General features: G+C 38.4%; 2 protein-coding genes across 4 annotated transcripts; both read left to right on the top strand.

The window, feature by feature from the left end:
* Positions 1-2,069: 2,069 nt before the first annotated feature.
* Positions 2,070-24,154, top strand: KLF5 (KLF transcription factor 5). 3 transcript variants are annotated; one of them, XM_025441099.3, is made up of 4 exons: positions 2,070-2,259; positions 9,267-10,140; positions 11,138-11,197; positions 22,374-24,154. In XM_025441099.3, the coding sequence occupies exons 2-4, from the start codon at positions 9,279-9,281 to the stop codon at positions 22,550-22,552; spliced, it is 1,101 nt and encodes a 366-aa protein (XP_025296884.1). In that variant the 5' UTR covers positions 2,070-2,259; positions 9,267-9,278; the 3' UTR covers positions 22,553-24,154. The 3 variants fall into 3 exon arrangements, with proteins under 3 accessions (XP_025296884.1, XP_025296883.1, XP_025296885.1); XM_025441098.3 differs by lacking the exon at positions 2,070-2,259 and adding an exon at positions 6,389-6,751; XM_025441100.3 differs by lacking the exon at positions 2,070-2,259 and adding an exon at positions 8,320-8,458.
* LOC125753324 (homeobox protein B-H1-like) lies at positions 6,994-8,458 on the top strand. The gene is made up of 2 exons (XM_049099282.1): positions 6,994-7,367; positions 8,320-8,458. The coding sequence occupies exons 1-2, from the start codon at positions 7,036-7,038 to the stop codon at positions 8,348-8,350; spliced, it is 363 nt and encodes a 120-aa protein (XP_048955239.1). The 5' UTR covers positions 6,994-7,035; the 3' UTR covers positions 8,351-8,458.
* Positions 24,155-25,253: the final 1,099 nt, after the last annotated feature.

A 25,253-nucleotide genomic window follows, 5' to 3' on the forward strand; every position in this document is an offset into this window, starting at 1 on the left:
GCTCCATGCAGGGAGCCCAATGTGGGACTCGATCCCAGGCCTCCAGGATCATGCCCTGGACTGAAGGTGGTGCTAAACCACTGAGCCACTGGGGGCTGCCCCGTTGAGTAGTTCATAGAAAATATTTTAATTATCAAGTTCCTAGGTCACCAACACCACCCTCCCCTAGGCATTAATTTTCAATTCCCAGTAAGCAATTTTGGGAATTACTTTTCTATTTTTTAAGATTTATTTATTTATCTGGGGGGTGGGGAGAGCAAACACAATTGGAGGAAAGGGCAGAGGGAGAGGGAGAGAATCTCCAGGAGACTCCCCACTGAGCACAGAGCCCAATGATACGGGGCTTGATCCTAGGAACCTGAGATCACGACCTGAGCCAAAACCAAGAATCCAGCACTTAATTAACTGAGTCACCCAGGTAGCCACATGGGAATTATTTTGAACAACTTTGGGTGCTAAGAAGGAGAACAAGGCAGAAGGTAGTAGTATAAACATCTCATTAAAAAACTATTAAAAAAAAAAAACTATTTCATTCTATATCTCCTCTATGAATATTTTAGAATTTAAAAAACCAAACAACACAAACAGCTCTATAAAGATGTGTATAAATTTTATCTATCTATTAAGAGTCTATACTTTGTCAAAATACTGTAAATAAGTTTTAATAGAGGAAAACAAAGAAAATAAAATGAGATACCCAAAATAACTTTGAGTAAAAATCACTGTATAAGAAGTCTTACTGATCACATAGGAAATAAAATATATTTATATTTGTATTTCATATATTCTCCACAGGTTGTTCCTTTCCAACTTCAAACCTTGTAATCTCTCTTCAGCTTATTTATTCTGCAGTGAATCTTGAAAATCTAGCAGTTTGGTTAAGAAAATGTACATATTTTCATAGCACAGGGTGGTCGCACGTTGTGGCTTTATATATGTTGCTTTCAAATGGAAAATCATTTTTTTAAGGATTTAAAAAATTTTTTAAAATTTTTGTGTTTGTGCTGTCTTAAAATTTTTTGAGTGATCTCTACCCCTAACGCAGAGTTCAAACTCACAACCCTAAGATCAATAGTCATGTGCTCTACTGACTGAGCCAGCCAGGTGCCCTGCAAATGGAAAATCATGTGATCATTACCTACAGTCCCAATGAACTCTTAACTGTGTAAAGACAATGTTTACTTACTTTTTTATTGAAAACATTTATTCTCATTATAAATGGAACACATGGAAATTATGGAAAATTTAGAAAATATTGAAAAACAATGAAAACCTACCAGCATTTGACCATCACATTGTAGCTACCAAAAACATATGTTCTGTATTTTCTTTTCGTCTCTATGTATGTGTGTATTTATAAAACCTCTTTAACTTTTTTACTTGATATATCATGAGTACTTTCCCATGTGACTTAATATGTTTTAAAATGTGATTTCTGATGGCAGAAAAGTAGCCATAGTATAGATATATTATTCAGCTATTCTGTTGTTGGTCACTTGGGATATCTCTAATTTTATTTGATTATATATATATATATAAACATATATATATATATTTCCTAGAGAAGGAATTACCTATCATCTTAAAGATCATTTCCATTTTAAAAAGTCTTTTTATTTGATATTTTGTATTTTTTAAAAGTACTCCCAGGGTAGGGCTTAAAAATCACAACCCCAAGATCAATGGCCACATGCTCTACTGACCGAACTAGCCAACAGCCCCACGGTTTTTTCTATTTTTAGCCTTCTTCATACTTATTGTCAAATTGTCCTCCTTAAAAGTTATACAAGTTTACACAAGCATCACTCATGGATAGAAGTTACAGCAGAAGAGCCAGCTTTGGTCTTAGCACTACTTTTACACATTTCCTTTACAAATTAACCTCCAGAAGGGTCTTCCCTTGTGACCCCTGTGCAGTTCATTTGAGCATTCACTGTGCATGCCCCACACCCTACGACCATTAGTGCTTTTGTCATCACAGGAACAGCAATTGGCTCAAAGCACTGCTCATTGTGATGATGATGTGGCCTGGTGAGGTAGCCTCCTTAGTGTTCTAAAAGATTGTTTGGTATAACTGCTTCAGTTCAGGATTTTTCTCTAACCTTTCCTATCATGTTTAGAGTCAGAATTCAAATACTGTACAGCTTAAGCTACAGTATGCCTGGCCTGTAACTTGGTTCAAGGCATTATATTTATGTCATTTTTGTCTGCTTATTTTACTAACAGGGTGGAAAGAGCTCTCCCAGTCCTCCCAAAAAGGTAAAATTCTGTTATTTTATTTTTTTTTTGTCTATTACTAAAGTTTTAAAAATAGATTAGATAAATTATATAACATTTAGGAATAAGCTATCATTGAGAGTTTTATGAGATATTTCATGAAGAACACATTTAAATCCAAACTTAATGTAAAATTTAATTTCTTAAGAACTGGAGGGGGGAGATGGTACAAAAATAGGGTATTAACGATTTTTCTTACAACAGTATTTTAACTGTTAAAAGAGGTATATTAATCCTATTTAAATTAGATATTTTTTCCACAAAAAGGGATGAAAAGGACATCTTTTCTCATGTCTGTTAACCTTTGAGTCAAAATGATTGGAATTTTAACTAATCTCCATTTCTATTTATTGTGTTCTTTTCTCAAATTTTTTTAATTTGAAGTGTAGCTTAAAGCAGTCGCCATTAATGAAAACATTAAAATAATAAAAATGTGAAACGTTTTAGAGCACAAGAATTATGTTTTTTAGGTTTCTATTGATACAAATTCTAACACTAGGTAGGCAATCAGTTAATATCAAGAAAGTCATTTTAAATTGAATCATCTTACCCTAGGGAAGAGTACTCCCTTATAAAAAATTATTTTTACTCATTCTTGGGCTTTTTCTATAGTCCAATATCACTCTGGTAATTTGATTCTGACTTTACAGAAATGGAATATTCCATGAATATTTTCCAAAGTGAATAACATGTTGTCTAAAATCGTCTTAATTTCAAGCTCTCCCTGATATTTTGGCCGAACAACTGAATACAGATACTTCTCTTGCCGAGTCTTCCTGTGAACATTGCCCGAGTGATAGCTTCATATTTGTCTCATCTCATCATTCAGAAGCTATTCATTTTTTTTCCACTGCCCCCTTTAAGCCTCCTCCCTGCCCCCCCATCCCTGAATGCCTGTTCAGCCCCCACACATTCAGGCGTATTTATTCCCGTAAAGATAGTGACACTTATGGTTTATTCTAAGACTAAATCTGTGTTGCCCAGTGACTAAGGACTTAAGCATGCACAGTGCTTCTACGCTTACCCTCCTACCTAACTTGACTACTCAACTTTATTCCTTTCCCTCAGAATTCTCTCTTTTGGCACAGTTCAGTTAACATACCACTGCCAGGCCACTAATTGATTTCTGAAACCTGACATTTGTTTTTTGTTTTCTCCTATCTTCCCTAATGGTACAGCACTACTAAGCAGGAAGGAATGCAAAGAACTAGAAAGTTCAAAGTAATTGAGGATCTGTCCATTCACCCTGTCTGGCATCATGCCAATGTAGAACCTGGAACATTTGAAAAATATTTATCAAGTTTTAACCCTTTTTGCTAAGTCGATGAATCAGGTTTGCCGCTGTAGCACGTGTGTTAACAGCAAGTAAGCTTGGTTGAACATGTTCTTTCTGTGTTCAGAATCGCATGGCAAATGTCTCAGAAAAGGATTACTTTCCAATTTCCGTACTATTGTACAGTGCTAAGCTAGTTATTTTCTGTGAGATTGCAGAGCTGGGCGTTTCAGAGAAACCATTACTTAAAAGTGACAGCCCTATTTTATGAATCCTTATATTAGAAATGAAATTTAAATAAATGCTACTATATTAGAATAAAAAAAGACTGAATTCAACTTTTCTAATATAAATATATTGTAAGCCCAACCGTAGCTAGGTTCATATCTTTATTCATTACAAAAAATGGAAATGTGAGCAAAATTAACAGGATTTATACAAGTGTTTTATTAAAAACTTATCATATAGTTGGGTTTCGTTTTGTTTTGCTATTGGGAAAGGATTTGTCAGTGAAAGCATGTTAAAGAGTGGTGTGACATACAGAAATATTTCCAGTAAAATAACTGGATTTTATGGTAGTGAAAACTTAGGTTGAAACAACAGGCCGCTGATGCTCTGATAAAAGAAAGATAAAAAAGAAGGCAAATTAAAATATAAATAGATACTAGATTATATTAAACCTAAGTTAAAAAGAACATAAATGTTCTATTGAGAGTAATCTATATCACATTGAGTTTTGATCATGTTATCAGTGTTAAAACTAAAATCTGTCAAAGTTCAGTTTTTAAAAAAGGAATATTAAATCCCATACCAATTCTATAATCTAAGTTATTTAATTAATTAATTCCTTGGGTTCAAACCCAATACTTGGGTTCAATCTTAGCGAAAATCAGGACAGCTTCTTAAAGGTGGAGGTGGATACTATAGAACTGTCAGAAAAAAATTTGCAAAGACTCTTATTAAATACTACTTTGGTAACATGAAGGTAGTCGTCAACTATTCTCTGAAAAGAGTGATCACAGCCATAAAGATGAATCACTTTTTAACAAAAAGGAAAAGAGAAAAAAAAAATTTACAGCACAGTTTTGTTTCCTAATAGTAAATACCTCTAATATTTCATGTGTATATTATTTTTTTAAATCTACACACTGAAATAAGATCCATTCTTTTAATAGGTCCATCTCTTTGAAGTGAACATTTTTTCTAAGAACTCCCTTTTTTTTTTTTTAAAGATGTTTTACTGTGAAGTGATGAGTAGGCTGTTGTATATGTAAAATTGTCTAATAGTATAGTGTGCTGTCAACATATATACATATGTAGTAATATACCAGGCATTTTTATTGCAGTTTATTATTCCGGCTTCTCAATAAGCCAGATAAAATCGTATACAAGAACATTAAGGATTAGGGAAGTGTTTTCCTTAGGTGATTGATGGCAAAACTGCACCTTCCCATTATAATGTAGTTAATGGATGGTAATATATTGGACTATTACTTTCCTACAAATTTGGATTCCCAGTTTTCAGAGCGGCTGAGCGTCTAAGGCTCCTTTGGTTGTCTTTTCGTAGGAAAAGGTGCCCCAGTGTCAGGTAAATGTGCCACGTTTCTGTTTTGTAAATATTGAGCTCCATTTTTTTTTTTTTTTTGAACATACAGTGCTAGCAAAAACAAGTCAAAGATGTAATCTCTATTTAAATACATTGGAACTAGTCGTTAGGGCTTAAATTAGATTCCAGGCTTCGGCTAGAATCAAAAGTTGTAAATATCAAAAACTTCAAAATTCATATCCCCATATTCCCATCCTCCTCCTCTCCATACAGATACGAGGTAGAAATTGGGTGTGAAACCTTCTTTCCAGCCATTTACATAGTGTAGGGGAAAACAAGCTCCTATGCCAGGACTTAAAAAAAAAAAAAAATCTATTGGCCATTAAACCTTTTATTCAGGACCTTCCAGATTTGCTTTGCTAGATGGACACGTTCACTGCTGAAGACACACAGACACAAGAGCTGTTTTTAAATTTGCTTATCACACCGCCCCTAGTTCTCCGCTAAAGAAAAGTACATTTTGTATATTTAAAAATACACGCTCCTGAGAGAAGCCCCTCGAACCCTCGGCGCCCCCACCTCGCTGCCTGCCGGGCTTCTCGGCTTTGGAGTCTCAGGTCCCTTGCACAACACCTAAGACGTGCAAACCTCTTGTTTTTTCTCCCTAGCCCTGGCGGAGAACAGTTGGAGAGATCTCCCTCCACGTCTCCACCCCGATTCCCTCTCTTCCTAGATTCCACCCGCGCCTCTCCTTTCCTCCGCCCCCGGCTCCGGCAGCCCAATCTGTCAGAGAAGTTGTGTACAAACTGCGCGGCCGCCCTGCGCGCGAAAGCTCGTGGCCCGAGGGGGCGGGTCAGCGCGGCGGGGGCGGGGCCCGCGTGAGCCTCTCCCTCCTCATAGGCTGCGCCCTCCGGCCCGGCCGGCCTCGGGGCACCGGGATTCGCTGCGGCGCTGCCAGTCAGGCCGGCGGGCCCCGCCCACCCGGAGTTGGGTAAAATAGAGGCGGGCGTCAAGTGTCAGTAGTCGCGGGGCAGGTACGCGCGCTCGCAGCTCGCTCGCGGAGACCGGCGGTGGCGGGAGCGGGCTCCGGCGAGTGAGAGAGCGCGGCGCGGCGCGGCGCGGCGCGGCGGGGCGGGGCGGGGCGGGAGAAAGTGGCCGCCGCGGGGACGTTGGCGTTTGCGCGTGGCGGAGCGGAAGAGTTTTGCTTCTCGTGCGCGCCTTCGAAGACCGCGCCGGCTGTTGGCTGAGGGGGTCCGCCCGCCCGGAGCGTCCCCTTCTCCGCCCGCGGCCCCGCGCCGAGCTCGCCGGCCCGCGTCGGCGTGGGCGAGGTGGGAAGCGCGCCCGACCCGCGCCCGGAGCCGCCGGCCCCCGCCCCCCGCCCCCCGCGAGTGCCAATGGCCACGCGGGTGCTGACGATGAGCGCCCGCCTGGGACCCGTGCCCCAGCCGCCGGCCCCGCAGGACGAGCCCGTGTTCGCGCAGCTCAAGCCCGTGCTGGGCGCCGCGAACCCGGCCCGCGACGCGGCGCTCTTCCCGGGCGAGGAGCTGAAGCACCCGCACCACCACCCGCAGGCGCAGCCCGCGCCCCCGCAGCCGCCGCAGCCGGCGCCGCCGCCCGCCGCGGGCCCGCGGCTGCCCCCGGAGGAGCTGGTCCAGGTAGGAAGAGGCGCTCCCCTCCCTCCCTCCCTCCCTCCCTCCCTCCCTCCGTCGGTCCGTCCCTCCGCCCCCCTCCCGGAGCTCGGGCGTGTCCCGCCGCTGCGACGCGCGGGCGACAGGGGCCGCTCCAAGCTGGGGCGTGCGTCGGGGCGCTGGGGGGCGGGGGGCGGCCCCTCCCCTCCCCTCCCCTCCCCTCCCGGCCCTGCCGGCCTGGGCGCTCGCAGGCAGCAGCGAGAAAGTCGGGGGACCGGAAGGGGGGGGGCGTCCCGGCCGGAGCCGCCCCGATGGGCCCGTCCGGGGAGAGGTTCGAGCGGAGCGGGGGCTCACACGCACCTTGGCGTTGCCCCTCGTGCCTCACGTCCAGCGTCCGTCTAAATCCCGGCTCTCCCCTGATGCACCCCGACCCCCACCCCCACCCCCACCCCCACCCCCACCCCACGGAGGATCCCCCTCGTAGGCTCGGGTCAGGTGGAATCGCAGCCCGGGTGCCGGCGGGAGGCGCCTCGGGTGCTACTTTCGTATCTCGGGGCTCAGGCTGCTCTAGACGCGATCTCGGGGCTGCCTTGGGGAACCGAGAGCTGGGGGAGCTGCGGTGGTACCGGAGCGGCGTGTCTGTGTGTGTGTGTGTGTTTTTCCTTAAAAAGCCAAGACCCAGAAAAAGGACCGGGGGTGTTGTTTTCTTCATGTGCGCGTAAATTTCCTCCCGGAGCCGCGTTGAAAGCTGGCAGTTGGCTCTTTACACTTGCCCGGCAGCCGAATTAGAGCAGCCGCCTGTTTCTTTCGCCCACGCAGGGAGTCATATAGCCCTGGAAAAAAAAAAAAAAAAAAAAAAAACTTCCCGGGACTTTTAGCCTGTCCCAAGGAAAAAAAAAAAAATTGGAAACATACCCACATGCAAACAGCTGGAAGAGCTAAAAGCAGAAACCACTAACCACCACGGGAGCGAAGCGCACGGAAGGGTTTTAGTTGGGTTTATTTCGAGACGCTTCGTTTCACGGCCCCTTGGTGCGGCCCCTGCGCCGCCGCGGGGTCTGCGGGCCTCGTGGTGCCCGGAGAGGGCAGGGGCATTTGTCAGAGGTGTGACTCACAGGGCCCGAGCGTTAGTTTTTATTTTTAAATCGTGTCTATCTGGGAAGCCCTGTCTTAACATCCACAGCGAATGGTACGAGGTCTGATACGAAACGCTTTTGAAATGAAGTGATAGCAAAAAAAAAAAAAAAAAGTGTATTATTCACCAGTTAGGATGCCACCACGATTAATAGGTGCATGAGCCATTTCATGGGGGTGGGGTGGGCTCTGCTTTGCTCTGAAAATTTACTTTTCGACGTTAAAAAAATAAATATTAAGTTTATGTTTATGTGCTAGTTTATGTACTGGCATAGAAGAGTTTGTAAAAAGAAAAAAAAAAAGACGGAGGGTGACTAGTTACAAGCTCTGGATCGTTGTGTTAAAAAAAAAAAATCCCCACTTGAGAACGATTTGGTTATTTCAGGTTGGTCACTTCTGGTTAAGAGACACCAAGAGGCTAAGGGATGATTGAGCTTTTTTTTTTTTTTTTTTTTTTACAGAGTAAGGGGGAATGTAGCATTGGGCCACTGAGAAGGACATGGTAAATGTTTTGCTGATGACTGTGCTAGGGATACAGCAGCCTCTCCCCACCCACGGACTCCTTAGCACCACTCTACCAAGGGAGTGATTTTCCCCTAGGTAATTAAAGATCTGTTTTAGATAGGGATATGAATAGGAACATTTCATTATCATATTAACCAATTACAGAATCTGCTGATTAAAATCAACATTTAGATCAAATGTTGAAAGTGAAGTTGTTCTGTTCTTTGAGTGGATACTGTTCTGCTCAAGAGGTTGTATTTTAAGTTTCCAGTGACCTGTACATGAGAAAAGGCACTGAAATAGCCAAGGAATATGTTATATTAGATACTTCAACAATATCTACCTAGGCAAACAAACAGAAAGAAACCCTAAAACAGAACTTCGCAATATTATTTTTAAGGTTGTTTTGCTTAGGTTTTGTTTGTTTAAACATACCTGTATTAACATAAATATGGCACGAGCAGAATTGAGGAGGTTCGGCAGTAGTAGTACGATACTGTATTTAAGTTGAAAACTCAACTGTAATGGGGTAGGGAATCCTGCTTTTGTATGTGAGTTATAAAAATACACTTTGTTATCGATTAGAAAGGAATTCTAATCCTTTCTTTCTGCTGCTGCTGCTTTTTTTTTTTTTTTTTTCTTGATTTGCCTGTTAAACTTTTTGTCCGGGGCTGATTGTGGGAGCGATTTTACCAAATACACGTTATAGAGAGTTTCATAAGGGTTTTGGTAAACCAGTTATTACACAATTGACAAATAAACCTGATACGTTTATAAGCGACGCTTGAAAGGAGCTTGCCCTAGTACTTCTCACAGGTATCGCTGGGGGAATTTTTAGTAAGTTTGTCTTTACTCAGCTGATGAATTGGGTGGATTATGCATGTTTGTATCTCTTCTTTTTTAGACAAGATGTGAAATGGAGAAGTATCTGACACCTCAGCTTCCTCCAGTTTCAATGATTCCAGAGCATAAAAAGTATAGACGAGACAGTGCCTCAGTCGTAGACCAGTTCTTCACTGACAGTGAAGGGTTACCTTACAGTATCAACATGAACGTCTTCCTCCCTGACATCACTCACCTGAGAACTGGCCTCTACAAATCCCAGAGACCGTGCGTAACACACATCAAGACAGAACCTGTTACCATTTTCAGCCACCAGAGTGAAACGACAGCCCCTCCTCCGGCCCCGACCCAGGCCCTCCCCGAGTTCACCAGTATATTCAGCTCACACCAGACCGCAGCTCCAGAGGTGAACAATATTTTCATCAAACAAGAACTTCCTACACCAGATCTTCATCTTTCTGTCCCTCCCCAGCAGGGCCACCTGTACCAGCTGCTGAACACACCGGATCTAGATATGCCCAGTTCTACAAACCAGACAGCAGTGATGGACACTCTTAATGTCTCTATGTCCGCCGCCATGGCGGGCCTTAACACACACACCTCTGCTGTTCCGCAGACTGCAATGAAACAGTTCCAGGGCATGCCCCCTTGCACATACACAATGCCAAGTCAGTTTCTTCCACAGCAGGCCACTTACTTTCCCCCGTCACCACCAAGCTCAGAGCCGGGAAGTCCAGATAGACAAGCAGAGATGCTCCAGAATTTGACCCCACCTCCATCCTATGCTGCTACAATTGCTTCCAAACTGGCAATTCACAATCCAAATTTACCTGCCACCCTGCCAGTTAATTCACAAAGCATCCAGCCTGTCAGATACAATAGAAGGAGTAACCCCGATTTGGAGAAACGACGCATCCACTACTGCGATTACCCTGGTACGTGATATAACCCGGTTAAAGCATCAGTACCTGTATTTAGTGTCTGTGTGTGTGTGCACATACCTTTTTAAACCAGGTTTTCAGTTTGCATAGGAAAGTGGTACTTGACAATGAAAAAAATCACCCACTTTGTCCTTTTCATATCTCAGTCTCTGTACTGTACCCTGGGATATAACTTTGTGTTTGTCTATTATGGTTGTATGTATTTAAAAAATGGCTAGAATATACTGGAAAAAAGTTACCTTGGACTTCTTTATTTTTAATGTAGCATGTAAATTCAAATTTTGAGTTATGTCAGAGTTACTTAAACACCTAAATTGGCGTCTTAATTCTAAATTGAGTGCCCTGAAAAGAGATAAGGTAAGGTAGGGAAAATAAGGTGTGGTAATGAAATGGGGATTGAGTAGGCTGCTTTCATGATGGTGGGTTACAAGACTGTGTACAGAATAGATTTAAGGATAGTTGTGATGGCGTATGAACATATGTTCATTCTTCAGTGAGATGCGGCTCAAAATCTAAATTGATGATGGTGATGACTTAGTCTACAAGCTGCTGGCATAAGCTAGTTTATGATTAATACAGGATGTAATTGATACAGCGTGATATACTAAATGAAAAAACAAATGTAGTAGCACAGAAAATTGCAGTCATCTTGGATAATGGTTTAACACTGTCAGCTCGAGAGCCATTAAAAGTTTTTAAATCACTGAAGTATGTTACTAGTATAAAGCACCTACTGGAATATAAACATACATTTTCCATTTGTAGCTTGTTTATCTGCTTTTTCTGCTAAAGTGGTACATAAAGTAAATCACTTTATACCTTTAATAAGGTAACAGGGGAGCAGTCTTTAAAACTGACGCTTCAAATAAATATCTCACTAGCATGAGAGATTTCTTCTTTAGAGCCAGATTTTAAACACTGAATCATCAAATGTAAAGATTTCAAAAGGATCTCCAAAATGACAAGCTGTTCTTCCTCTCCATTATTTCAGGCTGCACAAAAGTTTATACAAAGTCTTCTCATTTAAAAGCTCACCTGAGGACTCATACTGGTATGTAATTTTCTTGTTAATTCTGTGAGTTGTGTAAATAGTGTAAGTGGTATTCATCCTTTTAAAAGCCAACACGTGTTTGATCTCTTCTTTCTTCTGTCAACCTTTATTTTTTAATGGCCTACCTTTTCAGCACTGGCTTGGCTCAAAATGCAGTTCAACGAAAAAGTCTGGTTCCAGGAAGGCTGATGTTCCCTTACCAAGGCCTTGCCCTGTCACCTCACATAGAATGAATTACCCAAAAACGTAAACAACAATGTTTACTAATGGATTTTAAAACTTTAATGGCACTGCAATTCCTATCTTGAAGGAATATAAAAATGTAACTCATTTTTTTCCTTCCATAACAAATCCCTTGGCTGCTGTAAGGTATATTAAATGCTAAAACTTTTCCATTTAGCATGTAAAGCATGACTGCTTAATACATTATCTTTAATTTTACCTTTAACCTAACATCTCTATTTAGCATGTTTTATGTGGCTGATGAAAGGTAGGGACGAAATTGCAGAGTATTAAATCAGGCAAAGATGGGGTTGTGGTTTAAAAGTTACTCTATACCCTGTGCCAGCCCAGATTTTGACGTATTTGAGACTATCTTCATTCTAGTTTACATTTCATCTTTGTTTAGAATGTGCTTTTAGGTAGAGTCACTTTAATTTTACAAATGTTTATTTTGTCAGGTCTGTACATTCACTTTTAAATGCTTTTTAATTTTAAAAATATATATTTGAAACCATTTTAGGACAAAACCACATGGCATGCTTAAAAAGCTCCCAAACACCCAAAATATTTTCAAAATATATAGATGGTTACTATTTGGGATTTTCTTAAAAGACCAGCCCTAAAGGAAAGAACTTACACAAAATGATTGTGTTTTTTTCTCTCTCAGTAAATTCAGCCTTACCTAAAGTTCAAAGAATAAGTTTGCTAATAAAAGCAATGACCTAGCAAAATGTTTTATTCCATCATTGCTATGGAAACCAAAGTATTCAACAGTTCCTTTGAATGGGTTGTTGGATTAGTGTGAGGACTTGAATCTCCCCAGGCTAGATGTTACTATGGAAATTGAGTTTTGATAAATGAAGTAGTTATCTCTAACTGCTGCATTAAAAAGTAAAAGCCTTTGAACAAAGGTCAGTGCTGAGATAGAACACTAGGAGGAATATGGCTGCAGACATTTTGTATGCATGTAAGGAAGTATTACTTGATATCTCAGTGATAAACACTACTTATTAAAATCTAAATAGTGCTGGTGACAGTGGTAGATTCCAGGACTTTCTGAGAAACTGCTTTTAAAGAAAAGACAGCTCATGTATTAAAATGAATGGATGGTTTTGGCCTGAAGTTTTTAGATATAGACAAAGTGATTATATGAAACGCAAGATCCTACATAAGCAGCTCAAAGTAGGCATTATATTTACAGTTAAACAACCATTAAGTATATATAGTAAACTCCGTCTAAAGTTTTCAAAATGCACATGATGGCCAAGAAAATATTCCATATAGAAATACTAAAATAGCCAGTTATAGAATTAATATTCTATTAGAGAAAGAAACATTGAAATTGGGCTTTTACCTGAATTTTGACTAATGGGAATGGAAATAAAATTGAAGCATTTTAACTAGTTTTTTTCTTCTTTGAAAGTCCTTGAAATGGGAGATAGGAAAGGAAGGAGGGAACATGTTTTTTTATGAGGTTAAAGTCTCCTAATAAAAAGAGTGCAATTGCATATCACACTGTAATCAACTGCTTATTGCAGGGATGTAGTCAGAGCATATCTGAATGGCCTTACAACCCCTGTCAGGGTTTAGTGCTCTGAATGCTTATAGCTGGGATTCTGGAATTTGACCTGCTGGCAAAGAAATTTAATAGCAGGCTGTTTTTAACAGTGCTCATACTAATAAAATCAAACTAAAAAGAGGACCCAGGCCTAGTTTGGGTCCTATGCATCAGCTTTTTCACCTGATCATAAGTGCATGGCCATTGACGACTACTGAATGAGACTATGTAATCCAGTTTAATAAAGTTTTGTTTGATAGTCTCTCAAATGCCTTGGGGAGGGTTTGTAGCCGACTTGTTCATCTGGCTAAACCCGTTCTTGGGTAATCATAGAGCATTGAGGTTGTTTTCTCCTCATTTCTAGTTTCTAGACAATGTCTTTTAAAATTACCTGTGCTCTCTAGTTGCATCCCTCCCCTGCTGCTTGTTTTTTAGTGAATGTATCTGAAGCCAGAAAATTCTCTTTTTTTTTTTTTCCTTTTTCCCTTTTAGGCCTAGGTATTTCTAAATAACTTACTTAATAGCTGTTTTGTTTTGCTTTGTATATAGGTCCCCTACTGTGTCTCCCTTCCTGCCCCTGCCCTGGACAATTTGTTAGGAGATTTTTAAAACAGTCTGTATGGGATAGATCTTGTATTTGATACAAAAATTACTTTTTAAGTGATTGCCATTTTGCAGGCAGAACGTGAAAAGCCACCCTAGCATTTCCTTGGAATATAATTGTAATTGCTTTAAAATGTCAAGTTACCTTATGTTTTAAAAATGATTTAAGCAATTAAAACAAACTACATCTGAGTTGTATTTAATTGCTTATTCTGGATTTTTAGATAGTAAGTGCTTCTTGACTTGCAAATTGAACATAAGGAAACAGTCTTTCCAAAACAAGACCTTTTTCAAAAAATTTAGAATGAAAGTACAAGATACCAGTTTCTTGAACCAGAAGTCCTTTAGCATTTTTCTAAGTTCATACACTTTGATTCCTTTATTCATAAGGAATATACAAGTTGTACCAAGTTCTGTCTTTGTATGGTCAAACGAAATACCTGAAATGTACATTTCCTGTATTTTAGGAAATCTATTTCACTTACAGACATGTCTGTATATATAACAGTAACATACTTAAAGGTCTGTAGAGGTAACCCCTTATATTGGCGTGTGGGTGTTTGTTATTCGTAATGTGTGTGTATACATCATGCCTCTGGTCAGATATAATTATGGCTACTTCTAGGCAACAGTATTGGCTGGTATATCACACTTTTAAAAGCATGTAATGCAAACATTCTACTGAAATTTGTGTAGGTCTTTTGATGTATATATGGGCAGTACCCATTGACATCATTTAAAAGTTGCTGCTGTGAGCACCTTTTAAGGAAAAGATTCACATAACTATTTTGCCCTTATAAATCCACACCATTTTTAAACACATAAAGTAGAATAATCTACTGTAATCAGCAGGATAGTTGTTTCTACTCATACACTTTAACTTCATAATGAAGATTTAAAGTAATTCTAAGCACAAGCTTGAGACCAAAAAAGGTAAAATGCAATAGGAAAAAAAAAAATTAAGGCTGTATATACAAAGAAAAGTTTGCAAGAAATTGAAAATTTTTTTTATCACTGCTACTGATTTCTTGGTGTGCTTATGAAATAGGACTTTTACATTGGGTTTGGAAATTTCTTTGAAAATGATATTTATGGTTTAGTAAAAAAGTACTTGCTTTCCAAAGAAAGTTTGAAAACTAGTGAACTCAATACAGGTGTTTAAATTCTTAGTGATTTTAGTCAAATGTGTGGGTATGTACTTACCCCTTAAAGAATATGCAAAAGTGGTTGGGAAATTAGAGTATGGAAACATTTTTAGATCATTTATCAGTCTCAGCTATCTGGAACAAGGCAGAAAATGAACAACTGTAGAGAGAAAGTCTCCGAGCAGCACACACACTTGGCTCAAGGATCCCTTAGACCGAGACTGTATGCACAGACCATTACATGGTTCTGAATCGCAGAGTGACTTGCCAAGGATTGATAAGGAAAGGACAATTGGAAACACCCCCACACAAGAAAATGGAAACCTACAATAACAGAGGAGCACAAAATGGATTCAGGGAAGCACTATACTGTTAGCGCTGCATTTTGCAATGAGCTGTTTGGGGTGCTTTGTTTAATTAAGAAAGAATTCCACAGTTAAGTTTTAGAAAGATTTTTAGCCCAAGCCTGGTTTTAAGGGGATAGGTTCCCATAATCTGTCTTACTTGCTTATGTAGAACATGTTATTTCCTAATGATATTTATATTAAGATGTTTACTACATATACTTTAAAATGTGTAATCTGCTCAAGATGATTTTAGTTTCAGTTTGGATACTCAGCTGAATAGAAAACTAGGTATAATTTTCTATCTAGTTCTTTGTTCTATACTTATTATCCATTTAATGTATTAGGTATAGATTTGCATCTAAAATATTAACAATATTGACACTACATTTTCATTCATGGTACTTTGCCACTAAAAAATTCAAAATGATTGGAACACAAGTTACTCCTCTTTTTTTTTTGGAATTGTGGAAGGGACCAAAAGGCTTTAAAGGCTTTAAAGCCAAAAGGCTTTCCACATATATATGAACAATTTCACTTCCTTGGAAAGTTATTTAGAGCTAAAATCAGCGTAAGTCTCTTTCCCTCCCTCTGCAGATAAGTAGGTAGGTAGGTAGATGGCCTTAATGGAGATCATAAGTTTGGATCTAGAGATCAGTACATGGGTATGTACCCTGGTAATCCTTCTTGTTGGTAGAGGTGGGAAAATTGTATAGGATGAAATTACTTAGTATCCAGTGGATTTTTTTGAGTCTATATTTGAAGATATGCAGAAAAAAGTATCACAGTTAGCTTGTGATGTCAGATGTTACTAGTTAAAATTCTTAATTTATTTTTATTTGCAGCTTTGAAATCTATTTTCTATACTGACCATTTCAAGCTTATGTAAGAAAAGTAGTAACTTAAGAGACTTGCTAGTTCAGACCCCTGGAAAGATATTTACAAGCGTGAAAGCTTAAAAACAATTTCTTTTTAATGACTCACTGGGAAAATTAAACTTTGCTTCTAGGACTTGTTCTTTCATCTGAAAAACATTTACATAGGAAATTGATTAAACATTGTTTTGAGATGATAAAGCTTATCGAAGGTTAAGAAGTATAATTTGATTAAGCAAACATTTGGACTGATCTTGTGGAGAATCCAAAGAGAATCTTTTTCTTCCCTTTTGTCCTTCTAAACTAGTGGGAGAAGGTAGTTCATAAGCAGATTAAATGGGATTGTTGAAGCTGAGATAGAAATAATCAGCTGTGAAGGTAGAGAGAATGTATACATTTTTAAATACAATACCTTAATCACCCAAGATTTTTTACTTGGGCAGATATTTTTAGTTCTATAGAATGTAGTAGCTGTTTACTTGATGACCTACATTTTTTTCTGGTGGAAGATTAGAAACAAAGTAATGCCCTACTTTAGTAAAAGTATCTGTGTAGCAGCATTCCTATTCTGTCAGCCTGTATTATTTATATTCAAGGATCTTTAACTCTGATTAGGGGGAGTTACTGTTTTAGAAGTGCATCTTAGGTAACTTTCAGTAAAAAGTACCTAGGCAGAAGAATGTTTCTTTTTTACTACTTTATAAATATAAACCTTTTAAGAGCTGGGAGAAATCTTTGTCGAGGTAACCACAGTAAGTGCAAATTAGAGGAAAGAATATCTAATACTCATTCAGTGCTAGAAATACAGAATTTTTCTGTTTTGGTTAAAAATGAAGAGGCAAAATCTTTCATTGACCAGTTTTTTAAAAAGTTCAGTTTGGGTTCTTATTCCAAGAAGGCAAATCTGAGTGTTGTCTTTTTGTCAGCCTCAAGAATTGGCATTTTATTAACACTATTAATGAGCGAGGATTTTTCCATGCTTTTTGTCGGGAACCCTTAGGAGAAATGGCAGAAACTTAGGACACTACAGATTCGCTCAGGGAGGAGACTGCAGATGTAACCCCTTTGGATTTGTCAGCTCACTGTTCCTTGGCCACAGAGGTCCCTTTGCTGTTTTAGGCTAGCAGTAGGAGCTTAAGAACTCCTTGGTTTTCATCAAATCTACTCCCAATTCTGTAAAGGAAAACTTGTTTATGTAGAGTTTATTTAGCCTTATACAACTTTATATGATGGATAATAAGTGGATTCCATGCTAAATGGATTCTGAACGTGTCCTAAAAGCATGATTCCTACTTAATCATACATTTAGTGAGATTAGTCTCATTCTAGGTGGAATAGAACCAGGCAAAGCCTTGCTTCAAGTGGGCGAAGAAACATTCTGGTAGACAACACCAGATGCTTTCCTGTTTCTTATACCTTCCCTCCTTTTCATTAATGAAAATGTCAGAATTGGTCAGACTTGGCCAAACATGTGATTGTTCCAAAGATGCATTATGAGAAGTGTGGCTTTGCAACTGGAATAAAAAATAGTGTCTGTCCTTGAGGAACTTTCAAAACTAATGAAGGGGACAAAACACATCTATTTGAACCTTTTACAGCAACGTATGTGTAAGTGTAAACCAGTCGTTCAAAACAAATCTAAATGGTGATGGGGATTCAGAGAAGTGGAATGAATTCTTCTGGACTGTTCAGAGGTTTTCTGGAAGTTTTAAGGTGAATCAAATTTCAAAGAAAGGGGTAAGCATATGAACTGACCACAAATTGGGAGGGAGAAAGAAAAAATTTAATTTTAATATATCCTTTTAATTAATCAGTTTCCTGAAAGAGGGTACATTATTGACGTGATACTATATCTAGTAAATATTAGTTGCATTTTGCAGATAAAAAAATACTAATTTTTGAAATGAACTGCCTACCCTTCTGTTCCAAGTGAAGGAGATGTGCTACAATGAGCTTTAATAAAAAGATTTTTTAAATGGAAAATTACTGGCATAGATATATAAAAATTTGAATTAATGAGCCCAAATCATCCTACCTTATCTTTTTTTTTAGATGTTTAATATTTCCCCATGATTCCTATTTTTCACCTCTTATTAGAATATAGAGATTGTTTCAGACTAAATTCCATCTCTAGTAATGGAAAAAAGTATAATTATTACTAAATTACATAAAAATTTTCCTTCTGAAATAAGAGCCGTTTTAACTTCAAGGACTTAAGTTCTAAGAATTAAGATTTAGTACCAACTATTGAAATAATTTATTCCACTTTAACTGTTTGCATTGTTTTTCTCAGAATGAGAAATGGATTTTAAGTTCTTTGAGGCCAGTGACTAAGTCTTTTTTTTTTTTTTTTTTTTAAAGGAGAAAATCAAGATTAAGACTTACGTGTGTGTTTTCCAGGTCATTTAGTGCAGGTTACACTCTCATTTACTAAATACTGGTTTTAATCCTGATGATTTTTAGTCTCTATCAGATACAATGGAAATGGCTTTTAGTTATCAGGAGGGAGATCAGATATGCAAATTTGCTGTAATAAACTTTTAAAAAGTTACCTAAAATAGGTATTCTGAGAAATATTTCCATCTATGATATTTTTTTGTTGTTAGAAGGACCTATGTGGAACATTCTAGGGAAAGGCCTTGGTATGAATCTATTGAATGTGTTCAGCAGAGCAGAGAAACCTCCCATTCTGTTGTGGTAGGTTCAGAAGTCATTTTTTACCTGTTTATCAGAGGGAAAAAAATAAGATAATATTTTAGTGTATTGCTGAAGATTTCAAATACATTGTAAACATGTTCTGCTTACCCCCTGAAATTCATTTAGCCTAGGGTAGAGGGAAACGGATCATTGGGTGACATTTGGGATTGTCAGAACAGTTTTCTGGATCCTGCTGGTCTTGAAAGATGGGTCTCCACTGAAGGCTGGCTAAGGTATACACTCTGCTTCCCACTGTCTGCAGTTTAAGGCCTGCTGAGTCCATTAAGCTATTCCATAACTGACCTCAAGTGGCTTTAGAATCTTTAAATACATTTGAATAATATTTGTTCTTAAGTTGTTCGTAAGCAGTGAATGAGTGTTTGCTAATGGAGAACTTCAGTAGGACACTAAGGACAAGTGGCAGGGCCGGATTCTTAACCTGGAGCTCATTGTTTCACTTCTAACTCATGGAATTATTGTGAGGATTAAGTGAAAAAAATCAGAAATACCTGGTTCCAGAGTTTGTACTCAATGAATGTTTGTGCTTGCTCCCTCTTACTGTTAATGCTTTTGCTTTTTAACATTTTTATGAAATACATTAATTGGCTTTACCAGTACTGATAACCTGTATAACTTGAACAATTTTTAAGATTAGGGATTCCTCACAAAATACTCCTAGTTAATTTTAAAGTGGAATAAAAAAAATACTTTTTTTGGAGATAAAGTTGAAGCTTGTTTTTCATGCTGTTCAAACTTGTCATTTTTTTTTTTCTTCTGCCTTTGGAAAGTTTCACATTAACAGCATGAAAACTTAAAAATACAGTTGATGTTGAAAGAGCTTAACTAAATATTTTAAATTGGTGGTATTGGAAAGAGATTCTGTAAAAATCCAATTAAACTTTTGAAAGCTCTATCCTGTTGAAATAACTTAAAGGAAGTCAGTTTGGTTTCCCAGAAGTACTGTGCATAGTGTTTCTGGCTGAGGAAGAAAGGCCCGAATCTACTATTTGGCCAGAAATTGGGTACCAGCTTCCTCTATGATGTTTAACTTGAGCGGTGTTGACACTTGAACAAATCCCATAGAAACTGCCCCAAGTGGGGAATAGTTGTCCTTGCTTTTATAGTAAAAACTTGGCCCCATAACTAACGTCCCAGACACTGGTAGTATTCTTGGCTGAACAATCTATAGATGTGCATAAATTGAGAGCAAAACCCCAAATGTTTTAGGAACTTTAATGGCTACCGTTTTTCAACCAATCAGTAAAGTAAACTTTTAAAAATATTGGTGCAGTTTATTGCTTCATAGCCAATAAAAATAGTGAACAAAAAGAGTCTAGTGTCCCTTGTTTCTTAAATAAACTCTGAAAATTCAGTTCTCTTGCTATTTAATTATTAAATGCAAAAGGCTAGAATGATTTCTTTTAAAATTGGAGCACTTTAGGAATTTTTTTCCTTGCTTCAGACATCAGAAATAACTTTCTCTTTCCATTAATTGACAGTGTAGTATTTAACCAAGATGTTTTGCGATTTATTTTTCACGAGGAACAAAAAACAAATGCTTGTGCAAAAAGTTCATCTTTTCTCTTTGATTTACGTTTTCAAGAGTAAGAGCTAGATTTACTCCTGGTATCAAATAATATGTGAATATAAATGAGGGAAAAGTGATTTATTATGTTACTTGAAAGATTGGAGTGTATTAGGCTTAAATTCTAAGACTTTATAATGAGAAAAAAAATTATATAATTGACATTTTTAAAATAGAGTGATGTAAATCAAAAAGGAAATTTAAAAAATAAGTGTATCTGTCTTGGTTCAGAGGCAGAGGAGGGAGGAAAGGAGGTTTGGGAATGCATACCGTAGAATTTGAAAGAAAAAAATCTCCTGGGAAATAATAGGTACAAATTTCAAAGAGCTATTCTGGCCCTTTTTTCTTTGTCCTTACAGGATTTTTTTTTTAAGTCAGAGTTATCAGGACAGCAAAAATATATTAACCACAAACTGTAGAAATCTCGGTTGATGTGGACAGTGTCTTTTAAAATTTGGACTCAGTTGAGTAATCTTACAACTTCCTGAATATGATACTGCTAAATCAGACAGAAAGGTTGTTGGGTTTCATTGTGGTACGAAGTAAAGAGTATTCAAAGTGACTCGGAGGCTCTTCTCTTTCACAAGAAAACATGTTTTAAGGAATTCAGGAATTTGACTATTCAGAGTTTTAAAAGGTATCCATATAAAACTGAGCAGTAAGCTCACAGGAATACTTTAATGAGCAAATTTATCTCACAAAACTCTAACAAATTCGTAGAAAATTCTAACAAAATGAAACATAAAGGAACTTACTAGTTAATGCTCAGTGAAACATTCTCAGGTTTGAGGATTTATTTAGAGGGGGAATATATGATCTCAGTTAAATAGGGTTAATTCTTAAACTGGGAGTTAAGGCTGCATTATCAATATTAAATGAATTTGAAGGATTAGCAACTAGTTAACTTCAAATAACATTAAGAATAATACAAATTGCATTGGGATTGTGACCTAAATGTCAATTTACAAAAATGAAAAGTGCTGTGAGAGTAGAATAGAATAGATAGATTGAATGATTAGAGACTTTTAAAACAGGTATTATGCATGTAAGCTCCATGAGGCCAAGCATTTTTGTTGACTGTCGTATCCCAAACACTCAGGAGGACAGTGCCTGGCAGGTACTTGGCACAGATACACGTATATATCAGCAAATGTTAGAATTATTATGGTGGTTTCATTATTCTTCAGTAAAGTGAAGTTACCAGTATCTGGTTGAGGAATTTATTAAATATCAAATGCATAAAGCTTTAACACCAACTTTAATATTTTCTAGTCTTGTTTTGCTCTAATCTGACTGAAAAACAGGAAGGTGTGAATGTGTGTGTGCTGGAGTGACTTTCGAAGAGTGCCCATTCATCAATCCATTTTGGAGGCCCCGAGTTCAGACAAGCTAACTAGTTTATGTGAAGTTTAGTCTGGCTAGTTTAGAAACATTTAGTTAGGACTTGGTTTGAAGTAAAGGATCGCAGTTGTGGTACATTCAGTTCATTGCATTGGTGATTTGAGCAGGCTCAGAATTTTTTTGTTCTCCTTTGGCTGTCTTATTGGTCCTTTACTAATTTAATTTGGGTTTGTTGGTGAAGTTGTGCTCCACAGCAGATACAGGTCCCCCAAGTTCATCTAGTCATTTCATGGGTGTACATGTATGGGAACAATACGTACAAATGCACCCATTTGTCTTGCACATTCAAAATCAACGTTTTCCTGCTCTTCCAAAGAACTCCAAAAACCTTTTTCTTGCTGTAATTAGGTTGAATGCTACCAGGGAAACCATGACTCTCTCCACTAGATTCTTTTTTTTTTTTTTTAATTTTTGTTTATTTATGATAGTCACACAGAGAGAAAGAGAGAGAGAGGCAGAGACACAGGCAGAGGGAGAAGCAGGCTCCATGCACCGGGAGCCCGATGTGGGATTCGATCCCGGGTCTCCAGGATCACGCCCTGGGCCAAAGGCAGGCGCCAAACCGCTGCGCCACCCAGGGATCCCTCTCCACTAGATTCTTAGAGAAAATTTAGGTCATAATGGAATTCATGAACCCTCCTTCCCCTGGACCATGATTTTTTTTTAAGATCTCCCTTCTCAGGCAGGGTCTGTGATGTTTGTCTTGCTAGCAGGCCACCTCACCTCCTCTTGGTCCCTTGTCACAGGTGAGAAGCCGTATAAGTGCACCTGGGAGGGCTGTGACTGGAGGTTTGCGCGCTCGGACGAGCTGACCCGCCACTACCGAAAGCACACCGGGGCCAAGCCGTTCCAGTGTGGCGTGTGCAACCGCAGCTTCTCCCGCTCCGACCACCTGGCCCTGCACATGAAGAGGCATCAGAACTGAGCCCCGCTGTGGCCTGCCGTGCCTATGCAATTCACCCTGCCGTCCTGCGGTTCCTTTGGCAAAGTTTTAAACTACACACTTAACTATATATATAAAAAAAGGAAAAGAAAACTAAAAACTGGAAATGTATATTTTGTATATTTGAGAAAACAGGGAATACATTGTATGAATACCAAAGTGTTTGGTCCTTATAAGAATCTGGAATGCTTGCTGTAATGTATATGGCTTTACTCAAGCAGATTTCATCTCCTGACAGGCAGCCACATCTCAGTGTGAGTAGGGGGGTGGGGGTGCAGGGTGTGTTTGCAGTGTCTTTACCGAAACACCATCATTTAATGTGACAGTGTTTAGTAAACAAGTCAGTTGGCAGGCACAGAAGAGCTGGATTGCATGTCAAGATTTTACTTGACATCAAGTAGTTTTTTTCAATATTAGATAATTCCTTAGAGGTACACAGCGTACCTGGCAATTCACAGATAGCCATTGAACAAATGTGTTTTTTTGTTTGTTTTTATATGAGTTGCCTATATTTGCTATTCAAAATTTTGTAAATATGCAAATCAGCTTTATAGGTTTATTACAAGTTTTCTAAGATTCTTTTGGGGGAAAATCATAAATAATTCTGTTTGAAAATAACCATGAATACAATTACAGTTACAATTTGTGGTAAGATGCCTCTTCAAACCTCACCAAATTCATTTCTTTAGGAGAAAGAAATAATCATTCAAATGAACTTAAAAAGCAGATTCCATGCACTGATTAAACTAGGATTGCTTATTTTAAATATGAACGACATTTTATATGAATTGTGGACTGGAGCTTAAAGATAGGACACACAAAATTTAAACCTCTTACTATAAGCTAAACACAGTATCATTTTAATAAAAAGACTTGTAGCTCTCACGTGGCAGTGTTGAATTTATGATGCAGTTTTCGCATACCGGGATGTTTGTTCGTGCAGTACTGTGGGCTAAATGACAATTTATGTGGATTTTGCATGTAATATACAGTGAGACACAGTAATTTTACCTAAATTACAGTGCAGTTTAGTTAAGCATTGTTAATACTGACTCAGTGTCTGCCTTTAATTATAAATGACATGTTGAAAGCTTAAGGAAGCAAGTGCTACATATATGCAATATGATAGTAATGTGATGTTGATGCTGTTAACCAAAGGGCAGAATAAATAAGCAAAATGCCAAAAGGGGTCTTAATTGAAAATGAAAATTTAATTTTGTTTTTAAGATATTGTTTATCTTTATTTATTTTGTGGTAATATAGTAAGTTTTTTTAGAAAATTTTCATAACTTGATAAATTATAGTTTTGTTTGTTAGAAAAGTTGCTCTTAAAACATGTAAATAGATGACAAACGGTGTAAATATTTTGTAAGGCTTCAAAATGTTTATACGTGGAAACAGGCCTACATACGAAGCATAAATTGGTTGCTGTTTTGCTTCTTTTCCCCTCTTATTTTTGTATTGTGGTCATTTCCTATGCAAATAATGGAGCAAACAGCTGTATAGTTGTAGAATTTTTTGAGAGAATGAGATGTTTATATATTAACGACAATTTTTTTTGGAAAATAAAAAGTGCCTAAAAGATTTATGTTTTTTGCCTGCCTTCTTCAACTCCAGTAGCAAAAAACAGCAAATTCCATTCCCAAAACTATTTAAAAGGATCTGTCTTATCAGGGCAGTTAATAAGGAAGACAATTCACACATTGCTAACTTAGTTTAAAACAAAAAAAGGAGACTTGTTTTAAAAATAGGATTAAAAGTATAGAGGGAGATATAGTTTGTGAATGCTTTTTTTCTTTCCTGGTCACTACACACATACAGCATTAACTTCAAGATAATTAGCTGAAAACTGTTATTGTCGGAGGTAAATAGAACAAATTGGGCTTTTAATCCCCGCCCCCCCCCCCCCTTCTAGAAGAGTAAAAGATCACCAAAAGTTTTTTAATCCAATAGCAACAAGCACACACCTAGGGCTTGGTTTTTAATACCATTCTCCAATATAAAGGATGGGGCTTCTTAGAAAAAATGGCCGATTCAAGGACTGGGTTAGGAAATAGACAAAATAAGCCTTCAGCATCTGACACCACCAGAAAGGAAGTCAAAATCTCACAATGATAGAGGTATGTCAGAGCAACAATATAAAGTAGGGATGAGTTACAATACAAAATACAAAATACCCATGAGCCCATACTACAATGATTGAATAAATAGGAAAGAGGAGACCAATCTGCAGAATTCCAAGCAATTTTTGCAGATACTTTACCCTCAGAGGTGTTAACATAACTCCTCACTCCTTAAGTGTATGTTGCATAGAAGGCAATATGGCCAAGAGGGGAAGGAAAGTAACTATGGTGCAGAAACCCGTCCAACACCCTCAGCCAGGTTGTCAAGGTCCACATCAACTGTGATAAGTCATGTAAGTACCCTTGATTTGATGTGATAAGAACGGAACTTTGTTTCAGCTGTCTTCCTCCTAAAAACCTGTAATCCCAGTCCATTCCAGACAGAGCCCAACTGAGGGACGTTCTACAAAATAGTAATACTCTGAACTGTCAAGTTCTTAAAAAACGAGAAAATGTGAGAAACTGTTACAGCCAAAAGAAGCCTATATATTATGACTTAAGTATAATGTTTAACTGGGATTTGGAGCACAAAAAAGACTTTAGGGAAAAAGGAAATCTGA

Source organism: Canis lupus, chromosome 22 (genome assembly GCF_003254725.2).
Source record: "Canis lupus dingo isolate Sandy chromosome 22, ASM325472v2, whole genome shotgun sequence".
Classification (NCBI taxonomy): domain Eukaryota; kingdom Metazoa; phylum Chordata; class Mammalia; order Carnivora; family Canidae; genus Canis; species Canis lupus.